Source organism: Aristolochia californica, unplaced genomic scaffold (assembly GCF_029961685.1).
Source record: "Aristolochia californica isolate CCGP_79_NKW_82.1479 unplaced genomic scaffold, dmAriCali1.0.hap1 SCAF_6, whole genome shotgun sequence".
In the NCBI taxonomy this organism is placed as follows: Eukaryota; Viridiplantae; Streptophyta; class Magnoliopsida; order Piperales; family Aristolochiaceae; genus Aristolochia; species Aristolochia californica.
Window position 1 is genome coordinate 37,427,102 of NW_027182257.1, and position 13,988 is coordinate 37,441,089.

Here is a 13,988-nt window from a genome sequence, read left to right on the forward strand (position 1 = left end):
TCACCGAGTTTCTGCTGCTTCCCAGAAAGATTCGATTCGTCGCCGCATTTCTGAGTTGGATCTACTGGAGGAACAAAGGTTAATCTCTCCTACTGATTTTTTGATTAGAAATAATTTAAATGCTGAATAGCGTACGTTTCTTCATTCTGATTCTGTCCGTTGGAAACAACGTTCAAGATTTCGTTGGATGGCTGAGGGTGATGGAAACACAAAGTTTTTCCGTTCCATCGCCTCGGCCAGGAGGAGGACTAACCGTATCACTGCTCTCTGTAACGGAGACCAAGTGGTAACGGATAGTGCCTCCATTTCTAACCTTTGGGTGAAGTATTTCTCAGAGCTATATTCAGAAATCTGTTTCAGAAGACCAAAAATCCATCAGCTCGATTTCGAGCGCATCTCAACTGAAGACGCTGTTGATCTTGAAAAACCATTCTCCTCAGAAGAAATTGAACGGGCTGTGCTTGGCCTTCCTAAAGATAAAGCCCTCGGACTAGATGGCTTTAATGGTGAGTTTTATCACTGTTTTTGGGATCTGTTAAAAAATGATGTATGTGCCTTCGTTCACAATTTTCACCAAGTGGGAATTACTCACTCTGGAATCGGCGCATCTTTTATTGCGCTTATTCCTAAAAAAACAAATTCGGAGGAGCCTAAAGATTTTCGGCCTATTAGTCTCACTTCCAGTTCATATAAAATTATTGGACGTCTATTGGCTAATTGGCTAAAAGCTGTCCTTTACAAGGTAATTAATCCTTGTCAAAGTGCTTTTATCCGAGACAGAAACATCTTGGATTCTTCTCTAACTACTCATGAACTTCTTGATTCGTTCAAAAAATCTTCCCTTCCTAGGTTTGTTCTGAAAATTGATTTTGAGAAAGCCTTTGACCGGGTTGATTGGAAACTGGTGGATTATCTTTTTGACCGTATGGGTTTTGGTACAAGATGGAAATTTTGGATGAGGAGCTGTATTTCCTCTCCTTCATATTCTGTTTTGGTAAATGGGAAACCCCGAGGATATTTCAAAGCCTCTAGGGGATCAGACAAGGAGACCCCATTTCTCCATTTATTTTTACTCTCATTGGAGAATACCTTACCTCTATGATCCGGTTTGCTAAACGTTCAGGTTGGCTCAGTCCTATTTTTTCTGATCCAATCCAAGACGTTCCCATTCTTCAGTTTGCAGATGATTCTATTTTTTTTGGAGAAGGGTCCATGAGACAAATAAAACACATGAAAGCAATCTTGAGCATCTTTGAAATGACGTCTGGTCAAAAGATAAGCTGGGAGAAAACAACAATCTTTGGATTTTATATTGACGCTTCTATTCTCAACTCAATGGCGAACTATCTGGGCTGTAAGGTAGCATCAGTTCCGAGTCCATATCTGGGCTTACTTTTGACTCCTTTCCTGCCTTCGAAAAATTCTTGGTTTCCGGTTGTTGAGAGGCTTGAGAAGCGTCTGGCTTCTTGGAAAGGAAAATTTTTATCCAAAGCTGGTAAACTGGTTCTAATTAAATCATGCCTTCATGGAATTCCATCCTATTTCTTATCTTTGTACCATTGTCCAACTTCTATTCGGGATAGAATTGAATTCTTGAAAAGAAGATTTTTATGGGATGGGCCAAATGGGGAAAAAAAGTTTAATCTTGTAAAATGGGTAGATGTTTGTAAACCAATTGTAATGGGGGGCCTCGGGATTCGCGACGTTGCTACCACCAACAAGTCTCTGCTATTAAAGTGGTTTTGGAAGTTCAACATGCAACCCAATCTACTGTGGCGCCGAATGGTTGCAATTAAATCCGGAAAAGAGAATGGCTGGTGGACGGATGGGGGAAGATTTTACAAGTTATCCCCTGTTTGGAAGAAAATTGCCAAACTCTTACCAACCTTCAAATCTGCCGTCAAATGCTATATTGGGAGTGGTACAAATACTCTTTTCTGGTCGGATTGGTGGATCGGGGCTAGTTGTTTAGAGGAAAGTTATCCTCTTTTATTCCAACTGTCAAGATCTCGTAGTTCAATGATTTCTGACCATTGGCAGTCTTCGGGTGGTTGGAATCTTCATCTCAGGCGGGCATTAAATGACTCTGAAGCTGTTGAAGCTACTGGTCTGATCAATTTACTTTCTGGTGTGGCCTTAAAAAATTCTGCCGATACACTCATCTGGACGCCCAACAAACAAGGTATGTTCTCTACAGCCTCAACGTACCATCATATGATTTCATACCCGCCTCTTCACGCAGAACATCCTGCTGCTTTTGCATGGTCGCTCCCGATTCCTCCTCGCATTAAATTTTTCATCTGGACGGTATGTCGTAAGAAAATCTTAACTTCTGACGCTTTGCAAAGACGAGGCATTAATATTTCCAATCCAGAATGCCCATTTTGCAACACATCTCCTGAAACAGCAGATCACGCGCTTCTACATTGCGAATATGCTCATAAGATTTGGACCGAATTAATGGACAAGATTGGTTTATTATATTGCCCTTCGCAAGATTTGCAAAACACTATTTTAACTTTGGTTAGCTCTCGTCTTCCGAAGTTAGGGAAAATCTTAATATCTTGTTGTGTTGGACACATTGCGTGGAATTTATGGAAAGAAAGAAATAATCGCAAATTCAATCAGAAAGCTATTCCTCGGAATATTCTTTGTGATCAAATAGTTGGTCAAGTTAGCTCTTGGGTTCTCCTTCGCAAAGAATTCTGTGATCTAAGAGCAACAAATATGAGGGAAAATTGGAGAAATGTTGCGAAAATGTCTCTTATTTCGAAGGTTCCTATTATGTTAGAATGGACTAGACCTCCTCTTGGACACTTTAAATTAAATTTTGATGGAAGTGCTTTAGGTTGTCCGGGCCTAGCTGGATTTGGTGGAGTAATTCACGATAATCAAGCGAATCTTCTCTTCACTTATGCGGGTCCAATTGGAGTATCAGACTCTACTTGTGCGGAATTACATGGCTTGCTCAACGGGCTGAAGCTCTTCAAACAAAAAAAGGACGGTGCTCTCTTGATTGAAGGGGATTCTCAAGTTATTATAAACCGGTGCTCCAAGCCATCAAAACCTCCTTGGCGTCATTGGAAGATTTTTGATGAAATTTGTAATTTAACTTCTGTTTTATTATGTACTTGGAAACATGTTCCAAGATCCGCTAATCATTTAGCCGATGTTCAAGCTAAAAAAGGCGTTACCCTCCAACATCTTGTTGTGGAGGAAATGTCTTTTTAGTCTCTAGGTTTGTATTTTTCTTTTTGAATACAATTACAACTCTTCTCAAAATAAAAATAGGAGGATCAAAGTCATCAAAAAAAATAATTCATGTGAGACTATTCCTTAACAAATTGCTTATTTATATAATCTATCTAATGAAGGGTCATGGTTTAAAATGTTCAACAACAGGGAGTGTTCCTTTATTGATTCATCAAAAGGTGATCCTAGGCTGGTTTGTATCTCAGCAGCAGTTGAAATCTCTGAGTTCAATGATAATTTGGGCACTCTAAGAGATGAGGTGCTACCAAACCTTCTCAGAACAACTATCAAAGGTACTCACCACAGTAACCTTTGTTGTTAAATTTGTCATAGTTGGAACAATTATCAAAGGTACTCACTGTAGTAACATTTGTTGTTAATTTTGTCATAATTGAGATATACTTCCATAACCTTTGTCATTTTATTGTAGTCTATGCACTTTGCTTATTGATTTAGTGTTTTGTGATACAATTTTCGGGTCTCCTATTATGTATTTCCTACAACAAAATGAAAGAAGAAGGGACTGTTTTGCAGTTACTGTGTGTGAGAAAGCAGTGATGAGAATACAATGGTTAAAAGAAGAAAGAGAGGAAAGAGAGCGTTTTACAGAAAGGGAAATCAAGAATTATCAAATTTGCTTGACCCATAATGACTTTGCTGACTTTTTGTTAGATAAGACTAAAAAGTTCTTTAGTCACTTAAAGTCAGGGTAATACAGTAATTAAGTAATTAGATACAACTACTAAATAAGACAGAACAACTGCTATTACACTTAATAAAATAAACAACTGTAATTTTAACACTACCCCTTAAGCAGGTGCATTTAAGTTATTGATGCCTAGCTTGCAACACACTTTTATAAACTTGTCTGGAGCCAACGCTTTGGTGAAGACATCTGCTCTTTGATTTATTTCATGAGATATACTCAGCGCAGATAACTCCATTTTTTTTTTTTTTTTTTTTGTAATGGTGCGAAAATTTATTAAGAGCAGCAAAAAGCGAACAAGATTTAGGGGGTCCTCTCTTAAGAATGAGAGATTGGAGGGAGGCCCCTCTCTTAGCTAGCTTATCAATAAAATAGTTAGCAGATCAAGGCACATGAGCCCAAAAACAAGAGATTACATAGGTAATGTAAAAAATAGAATACAAGTTTAGCCAGTGCCTTCAAGAAGGCAACACCGAGCTAGAGCACTAACCAATGATCACTATAGAATTGCTTTCAATGAACAAAGGGCTGGAGAGATGGTCTCTGAAAATGATAAGCTCTTGGAGGAGGGCAAATACTTCAGCCGACGTGGAGTCTGCAATTCCATAGGGCCCTAGTAAGTGATGAGAGCTGAGCCAATAGAATCTCTGAAAACGCTACCAAATCTAGCTATGTCGGGGCAGCCAAGAGCGCTACTATCAAAATTGAGTTTGATAATCCCTGGGGGTGGGGGAGACCACACAACCATGGCCGGGGGTCTAGGGGAGCTGACATTTGAGCGAGAATGCACCAATTGATTTGGAGGGGGACATATGCGAGGGTAGAGAACTCCTTGGTGTGGAGCCAAGAGGAGAGAGGCCAATGATGCTGTTGACAGTGTCATCCACATTGCCAGATTTGCAGTTGAACCGACGGTTATTTCTTTCGAGCCAGAGCCACTAAGGGATGTGAGCGAGACAAGCGGAGATGAGGAGCTTCCCAATTTTGGGGAGGGAGGTACCCAAAGCGAGCCGAAAGGTTCCAATGAGGTCTCTGTGGAGGCCGATTTGGATGCCGATGAACTGAAAGATAGCCATCCAAACTCTCCAGGAGTATGCACAATGGAGGAGGAGGTGATCAACGGTCATCATCATTATTGCAGAAGGGGCAAAGGCTGCATGGGCTGAGGTTGTCTTGCCTGTGAAGATTGTCCACAATGAGAATTTTATTCAGGATGACAGTCCAAATGAAGAATCTGATTTTATGGGGTATAGCATCCAAGCAATAGCCGCATCATGATTAGTGCTGCTCAGGGACCATCCTCCTATGAGGGAGAAAGCTGAAGAGACCGAAAAACATCCATTTTCCATAGGGTGCTAGATCAACTTATCGGTAGGCAAGGACTGATCTTAACAGATTCAAGTTTTGCCATGAGGCGGCACAAATCAGCAGTTTCATTATCATTAAGTCTGTGCTTGAAATGGAGGTTACATGCATTGAATCCTCGGGCTTCAACAATAAGCACGTCCTAGAGGAGGGTGATAGGAAAGAGAGCATTGATAGCATCCTTTATTGGTTTTTCTCCACACCACCAGTCGTTCCAGAATTGAATTTTGCGGCCATTACCAACAGAGAATCGCACTGCCGACTCAAAGATAGGAAGGAGAGGAGTGAGAGATCTCCAAATAGTTGACAACCTGTGATGTCTACCTACCCTAAGCCACCACTCACCCTGCCAATGAAGCTTAGGGGCGACCATGGGCTTTTGTAGATTGTTTGGGTAAGTATTGTGTTAGGAATTAAACGCCTTAATTCCAAACTAACGAGAGCAATAATAATAATCGTGGAAGAAGAAAAAAAAAAAAGCATGAGAATACAAACAAGATTTATATAGGTTCGCCTCAAGGTGAGACTATGTCCTGTCTTCCGCCACTGCAGTAATCTACTATGAAGATGGAATAGTTTACAAGAGAAATCACACACACTTACACGTGTTTTCCTCTAACCTCTTCTCGGCCGCCAACTGCGGATCTTACTCCGGGTGATGATAAAACCCTAATAGCGCCCTCCCCACGACGACCTTACCGCGAAGGTTGACCCACACACCAACTCGGCGTAAGACGTTAATTAAGCTCCACAACTTTGACATATTGAACTTCCAGAACCATTTGAGCAAGAGAGCATAGTTCATGTCTTTTGTAAGCTGAGTGCCTAGACCCCCAAGAGATCGAGGCCTATTAACCTCATTCCAACTGACAAGATGGTACCTGAATGTATCATCTGCGCCTATCCATAGGAATCTCTTTTTAGTGCTTTCAATGCGGTTGGATATTGAGGTCGGGCAAGAAATGAAGGAAAGGTAATAGTTTGGCAAACTCGTGACCGAAGAGTTGAGCAAAGTGAGCCTTTCAACATTAGTGAGAATCTTTCCATGCCATGTAGCAAGCCACTGCTCAGTGCCGTTCAACAAGAGGGGTCCAAAGATTATTTTGAGGCCTGAGGTTGAAGAGAGGTAGCCCAAGCTAGGTGGAAGGAATGGGAGGCCAAGGAGCTACTGAGATAGTCCGCCATTGATTGGAGGTTGACGGGGTCTATGTGATATTTGATAAGGGTAGTTTTACTCCAATTGATCAACTGTCTAGAAGATAGCTCAAAGAGGCCAAGCAAGGCCCTCAATTTCTGAATTTTATTCATAGTAACTTCTCCAAAGCAGATAGTGTCGTTGGTGAACCTGGAGGATGGGGATATCGAACTCAGTCAGAGAAGCAATAGGACAGATCCAACCAATATCCTTAAATAGCATGGGGGAGAGGGGGTCGCCTTGATGAATACCACGGGTGCCCTTGAAGTAGCCGCAGACTGTGCCGTTAATGAGGATGGAGTATGATGTCGAGGATATACAACTGTTAATCCAAAACCTCCATTTCTAACCAAATCTCATTCTCTTAAGAAGATTATCAATGAGGCACCAATTGACTCTGACAAAAGCCTTTTTGAAGTTCAGTTTGAGTGCAAATTTAGGCAAGCTAGATCTCTTAAAGAAGTCAATGAGCTCATGGGCAGCCATGGCCGAGTCGAGAATGTTTCTCCCCTTGATAAACCCACATTGGCCTTGATGAATCACCAGGGGTAAAACCGCTTTGAGACTATGGACTAAGAGGCAAGTAATGATCTTGTATGTGCTCGTTACGAGGCAGATAGGGCGTAAATCCGTTGGCTGTTCCACATTGGCTTTTTTTGGACCAACGCAATGGATGATGCTCCCATACTTTTGTATTTTAGGCCCTTGTGATGAAAATTGCGAATCATAGCAATAACATCATCTCGAATGACATGCCATCTCCTCCTATAAAATTTCCCATTATACTTTTCCATGTTTATTGTATTAGTGATTAATTCAGACACCAAACCGAGAGCTAGCCATATTAAACCAACTAATTAGCAGCCAATGACATAAGTGTTCTATTTCTGAATATAGTTCACGCTTAGAGATGTAATTACAGAATGAAACCGATTCTGAAAGGCAAGATAAAAAACCAAAGGCAAAACTTGAGGCTAGACTAGTTATAGCTTGAAAAGATTTCACCAAGTGATAGGTTGAGTGAAGGCAATGATAAACAAGAAATTGACGACCCCCTTTCCCCCTTGCTCTTCAATGTGGTAGTAGAATATCTATCCTCCTTGATCTACCCAGCCAAGAACATTGCGTGGCTCCTCTCCGTGACAGATTGCACAAGCTTTGATATTCCGATCCTCCAGTTTGCAGATGATACTATTTGCTTCGGGGTTGGTACTATGGATCAGATAAAAAAACTGCATATTGTTTTGGGATTATTTAAATTGGCTTCTAGTTAGAACATAAATTGGGGAAAAATCACTCTTCTTGGATACCACATCGATCGAGCTGAGCTTGGGGATATGGCGGACTACTTGAGATGCTTTGTGCAAAATTTGCTAGCTACATATCTTGGGCTCCCACTTTTTGATTCTCGGCCTTCGGCGTCACTATGGTCCCCCCTCATTGAGAAATTTGAAAAGAGGTTAGCCACTTGGAGGGGTAAGCTCTTATCTACAACGCGGCGTCTCACTCTCCTCAAGTCTTGTCTAGCAGGGCTGCCAAATTATCTGTTATTATTTATGCACTGTCTGGCCTTCGTTTGCTCCAAAATTGACGCCATCCGTCGACGATTTCTCTAAAGAGGATCAGAAGACACCTTCAGATACCATTCAGTTAGTTGGAAGGGTATTTGCTTGCCTCATAATAGGGGAGGATTAGGCATCCGGCCTACGAGGGAAATGAACAAAGCTCTTATGCTAAAATGGATTTGGAACTTCCAACGCCAGGCATACAAGTCTATGGAGGAATATGGTCAAATTCTACCTTTAGTTTTCAGGTGCCTGGTGGAGAGAGGGTGGTGCCGCTCGCCTCCTATCCTCGATATGGAAATCAATTTATAAGCTCCTCTCAATATTCAGAGATGCTACCTAGTTTCACACGGGCAATGGAAGGACCATACTCTTCTGGTTGGATGAATAGTGTGCCTGCTCCATCTCGGAGGACTTCCCGAGACTCTATAGGGTGGCTAACTCTTGCTTAGTGGCTGATTCTTGGAGGGGTCAGTCGTGGAGTCTCCCGTTCTGTCGGGGACTAAATGATGAGGAATCTTCGGCAGTTTGCTCTCTTCTTACCAAACTCAACAACACTATTATCCGGGAGCATTCAATTGATAAACTGACTTGGAAGCCCAACATTAATGGCTAATTCACGGTTGTCTCTGTTTACTCTCATATTAGAAAGCTAGACTACAATATACATGAGCACAAGGCAAATCTGGCTTGGAAACTCTCGGTGCCAAGCAAAATCGTGTGGTCGGCCATCAGAGAATAGATCCTTACATCTAACAACCTTCATAGAAGAGGCTTCACTGCCCCTGATCTTTCTTGTCCCCTTTGTGGTGAGTGCGACGAGACAGTCCAGCATGTCCTCTTGCACTGTGGATTTTCGTGGCAAGTCAGGATGAAGATTTTTTAGAAAATTGGGCTCCAAATGGGGCTACATCAGGACCTATTTGACACCTTTGATATGGTTAGAGGGATTCACCTTCCTCGATTGAGCAAGTTAATACTTTCAGCTTGTCTTGCGTATGTTCCATGGTGCATTTGGCTCGAGCAAAATAATCGGAGATTCAACTCCAAAGCTTGTACTCTGGACAACACGGCTTCACATGTCGTTGGCCTCATCTCAAGTTGGCTTCATACAAGGAAGGAATTTGCCGCTCTATCGAGTGTTTCCCTTCGGGAAAATTGGAGCTTGATTGCCCATATGACTGGTCCTGCAAGATCCCGATTATGGCCATATGGGAACCTCCCCCTTGTGACAACATTAAACTCAATTTTGATGGTAGTGCTATTGGCTGTCCTAGGCAGGCTAGAGAATGCGGTGTTTTCAGAGGTCACAATGAAGACCCTATTCGATCGTATGCTGGACCGGTGGGCATTGTTGATGCTAATACTGCTGAAGTTAGTGCTCTTCTATTCGGCCTCCAAATTTTCAAGGATCGTCTCCATGGCAAGTTAATCATTGAAGGAGACTCGAAGACTGTCATCAGTTGGTGTTCCAAAGACAATTCCCCCCTGGCGCCACTGGCCCATCATAGATTGTATTGCTGACATTGTATCTTCTATCCATTGTAATTGGAATCTCATTCTTAGATCAGCAAACTCTTTGGCTGATAAATTGGCAAAATTCGAAACTTCCCAGCAATCTCTCATTGTTTGGGAAGGCTTCCCTCTTTGTAATTTGCTCTTTTGAGCCTTTGTCTTAATAAAAATCAGCATCATTTAAAAAAAAAGAAAGAAATTGAAGTAGTAAAAGTACATCTACTAAATATTTTCAGACTAAAGACTTAGGGTCACTGAGATATTTTTTGGGCATTGAGGTTGGTAGGAGTAAAACAGGAACAATGTTAACTCAATGGAAATAAGTGATAGATATGTTAAAGAAATATGGGGCTACAAGGGGCAAAACCTGCAGAAACTCCTATAGAGGTCGGTCATAATCTCCATGAAAACAACAGTGTAGAACTCAGGGACAAGACTATGTATTGAAAACTGTAGATTATCTTATTTATGCTACTATCACACATTTAGATATATAATTTGATTTGTATGGTTAGTAATTTATGGAATGTTCCTGTAAGATTCATTTGGAGGCAACTCGAAGAATTTTACGATATTTTAAAGGGTGCACGAGGAAAAGGTTTATTCTATGAGTCCCATGTTAAGTTGTGGAGCCTAATTAACGTCTCTACGCTAAGTCGGTACACAGGTCAACCTTCACGGTAAGGTCGCCGTGGGGGGTGGAAAGAGGAGAGGAGCCCTCCCCCCCCTGATGGTGTGGGGGCAGAGCCCCCACTAGATCCACGATATATTGACTGTTGTTTCATTAAGAGTAGTTTGGGGATTTCACACTTGTAATCCAGTTGCCCTAATTTTCTCTTTATATTTCACACTTGTAATCCAATTTTATCACCCGAAGTAAGATCATCATCGTGGAGAATCATCTGTTGCGACCCGAGAGAGTGGTTAGAGAAAAACACTTGTAAGTGTGTGTGATTTATCTAGTAAACTATTTCATCTTCATAGTGGATTACTGCAGCGGCAGAAGACAGGACTTAGTCTCACCTTGAGGCGAACCTGTATAAATCTTGTTATTTTTTCGTGCTTGTTTTTCCTTCTTTTGCGTTTAATATTATTGCTCTCATTAGTTAGGAATTAGGGCGTCTAATTCCTAACACCCCATGGTCACTGAAAATTGAGGCATATTCAGATGCAAATTATAAAGGATCAATATTGGACAAAACACTTATTATAGTGTACTGTGTATTTATTGGTGGAAACTTAGTGAGTTGGAAGAGTAAAAATCACAATATAGTGGCTCGCTCAAGTACAGAAGCTGAGAACACAGTAATGGCACATACCATCAGTGAACTTTTATGACTTAGATCAATACTACAAGATTTGAGATTTCATACTACAATCTCAGCGTTTCATGAAAGAACAAAATATGTCAAAGTTGATAACCATTTTATACGTGATGTTGATGTTTTTATATAAATATACATCTTTAGCAAAAAAAAAAAAAAAATTATACGTGATGTTGTTGTTTTTATATAAATATACATCTTCATTTCAAAAAAAATATATACTATTTTACTTGTCGCAAGAGCCATGATTATATGTTCGTCCTTGACATTAGAACTTCCACAACATTGTTTCTTAGTGGGCCAGATTACCGAATTTTACAATAAATGACAGTAGATTTCTTGTCATCTTGAGATTCTGCCCAATTTGTATCTACAAAGCCTTCTATATGAATATGCCCTTGTGACTTATATAACAACCCTTATCTTGGAGACTTCTTAATAAACCTCAAAATATTTTCCAATTCCTACTGATGAGAAACCCGAGGCTATGCATATAATGACTACGACATTCAACTTTCCTACTAATCTTCTAAAATTATTAGGATCCTAATTTTTTTGTATTTCCATCAGACATTGCGGTCATCTAACATTAGGATGCATAGGTGTAACTATTGGTCAACAACCTAAATCATTGTCTCAGTTTAGGATAAAACTGTACCAAATTGTGCTTACACCACTTTAATTTTGAGAAAACATTTGGCAAATCCCTAGTCCTTTTGTTAAATTTCAAGTAAGGGTATTTTGGTCATTTTACATATTCCGTATTAGTCTGTAAGAGTGTCAGCAAGATTAGGTTTTTGTTAGAAGTATATGGTCCAGATTACATGTTGTTCTGATGTGTAGTTAGAGAGTTATAGAGTGTTTGAGTAGTGAGGGATAGTTATGTAAATTGACATCAAGTCAATTAATAAGTGATTAACAAAAAGGGAAAGGGGGTCAATTTTTACCCCATCGAGTGCCTCTCTCAATGCACTCTTCTCTTCTTGCATTCTCTTTCTTCCTTCTTTCTCCTTTCTTAACCTTTTTTTGCATCTTTTTACACTTATTTCGAGTAAGAGAGGGAATCACACCTGACTAATCACTGCTACTACGATACTATGAAGAAATTGAGAAGTTGAAGCAAAGGGAGAAAGAGACGAGAGAAGCAGGAGAGAAGACCTGAGTCAATTCATTAAATGCTGGATTAGGGTATTGATGGACCCTTCTCCTCAAGTACAGAAACTTGTCTAAAAGACATATATACTCTTTTAAACAAAGCAAATGAACTACTCTTTATTCAATGCATATAAGAAAGAAAAAATAATTTGATATTAAATTATAAGACTGCCCCTCTATAGCTCTTGTCACTCAACAGGTCATTTACTTTTGGGTAGTTATGTCATTTGGCTTCCCTCTCGTAGATTTAAGAGTAGAGAAGATAAAAAGGAGATTAAAGAAAGAGAAGTAGAGAGAGAGAATTGGGAGAATTTTGGTTCTTGGCATGAGAGACCAGAATTTAAATTGTTGGAAGAAAAGCTCAAGCCCACATGACCAAGGAAGGCCCACATATCTAAGATTATTATAAGATGGGCCACACGACCAAAGAAGGCCCACAAGATGGGCCCAAACCCATAAGAAGTAGGACCCACAATGATTACCATGAGCTAGCATCCATATCACATCAGTTGGAAGATCAAGAAGGACTCACAAAAGAATCTTATCTTATGGTCACGTCAAAGAAGAGTTTTAGTTTGAGTTATGTTTGTCTTTTATCTATATTGAGTTATTTAATTATGTTAGGACTTGTCTTTAAGTGTTAGAGTTTGGGTGTAATTGGGACAAGGGTAGTTTTATTGTAATTGGACTCTACTATCTTCCTCTATTATAAATAGAGGTTCATGTACTCTGATTACAACAAGTTATTGATGTCAATGAAGTATTTCACTTTTCCATAAATCAACATGGTATCAGAGCAGGTTCTGTGAGTTGACTTGGTCAACTCACGGAGGTAATGTGATCCTTTTCTCTAAACCCTAAACCCTAGGTCTAGGTTCGTAGTTATTATTTTTCAGTCCCTACACCCGTAGTTTTCTTTGCGATTTTCACCTTTATACGTAGTTTTCATATTGCAAGTTATATATTGACAGAAAGATATTTGAGTTTACTTTCCAAAGAAAAAGGATTTGTTCCAATCGGAGTTATCTACAGAGAGATATCGATATTTGAAGGAGCGAAGGTCCGATTGAAAAAAAGGTTCGAGCAGCAGCAACAATCTTCGGATTCCGAGTATTTTTTCCTATCAAGAACTAAACTTTATATGGAGAAATATATATCAAAAGAAATATCTATAAGTCTATTCTTTTACCTATTCAACCAATTTTTTTATCTGAGTTATCTACAAAGAGAAATCGATATTTGAAGCAGCAAAGGTCAGATTGAAAAAGAGGCTCGAGCGGTAGTCAGAAGCCTCAAATTCCGAGGTATTTTGTGCTATCAAGAAAGAGACTTTATATGGAGTATTATATATCAAAAGAAAGATACGTAAGTCTATTTTCTTACCTATTCAACCAATTCTCGGTATGATTTTTTTGTAAGGAGATATTGATCTTGGAAGAGTCAATGGTCGTTCTGGAAAAACAGAGGAAACAAAACTTAGTTCGACCAGATGACAGAGACCGAAACCTATCAGATTATTTATCTACTGATAATTATATTTTATGAAGAGATGTTATACATGGAAGAAACGTATTTAAGTCTACTTTCAGAAGGAAAACATTTCATGTCAATCTGATCTATGTTGAAAGATATATTCGAATTGGAATAATCAAAGGTCATGCTGGTATTCTGTTGTATTGAAAAATCCGAAATTTATGCCAATTGTTTTGTGTCACTTTTTGAGTTGATTAGGAAAATATCTCACTTCTCCCTGGTTTGAGGGCTTATTTATAAATCTCTGTTATTTGGGTTTATTGCTACATCTATGATATTTGGTTCAAGCTGGGATCACTGCCATTACCTCCCAGCTTGAGGGGGAGAAGTAGAAGAAGTACAAGAAAAAGATATTTTATTCCTTATGTTGTGGATAA

General features: G+C 39.8%; 1 protein-coding gene across 3 annotated transcripts in view; it reads left to right on the forward strand.

Moving 5' to 3' along the window:
- LOC137934120 (DNA-directed RNA polymerase IV subunit 1) overlaps window positions 1-13,988 on the forward strand; it is a 59,557-nt gene that overhangs the window by 23,879 nt on the left and 21,690 nt on the right. For all 3 annotated transcript variants that reach the window (XM_068778356.1, XM_068778355.1, XM_068778357.1), the window contains one exon: window positions 3,403-3,545. In XM_068778356.1, the coding sequence (XP_068634457.1) occupies window positions 3,403-3,545 (143 nt within the window). The remainder of the gene's footprint in view (window positions 1-3,402; window positions 3,546-13,988) is intronic.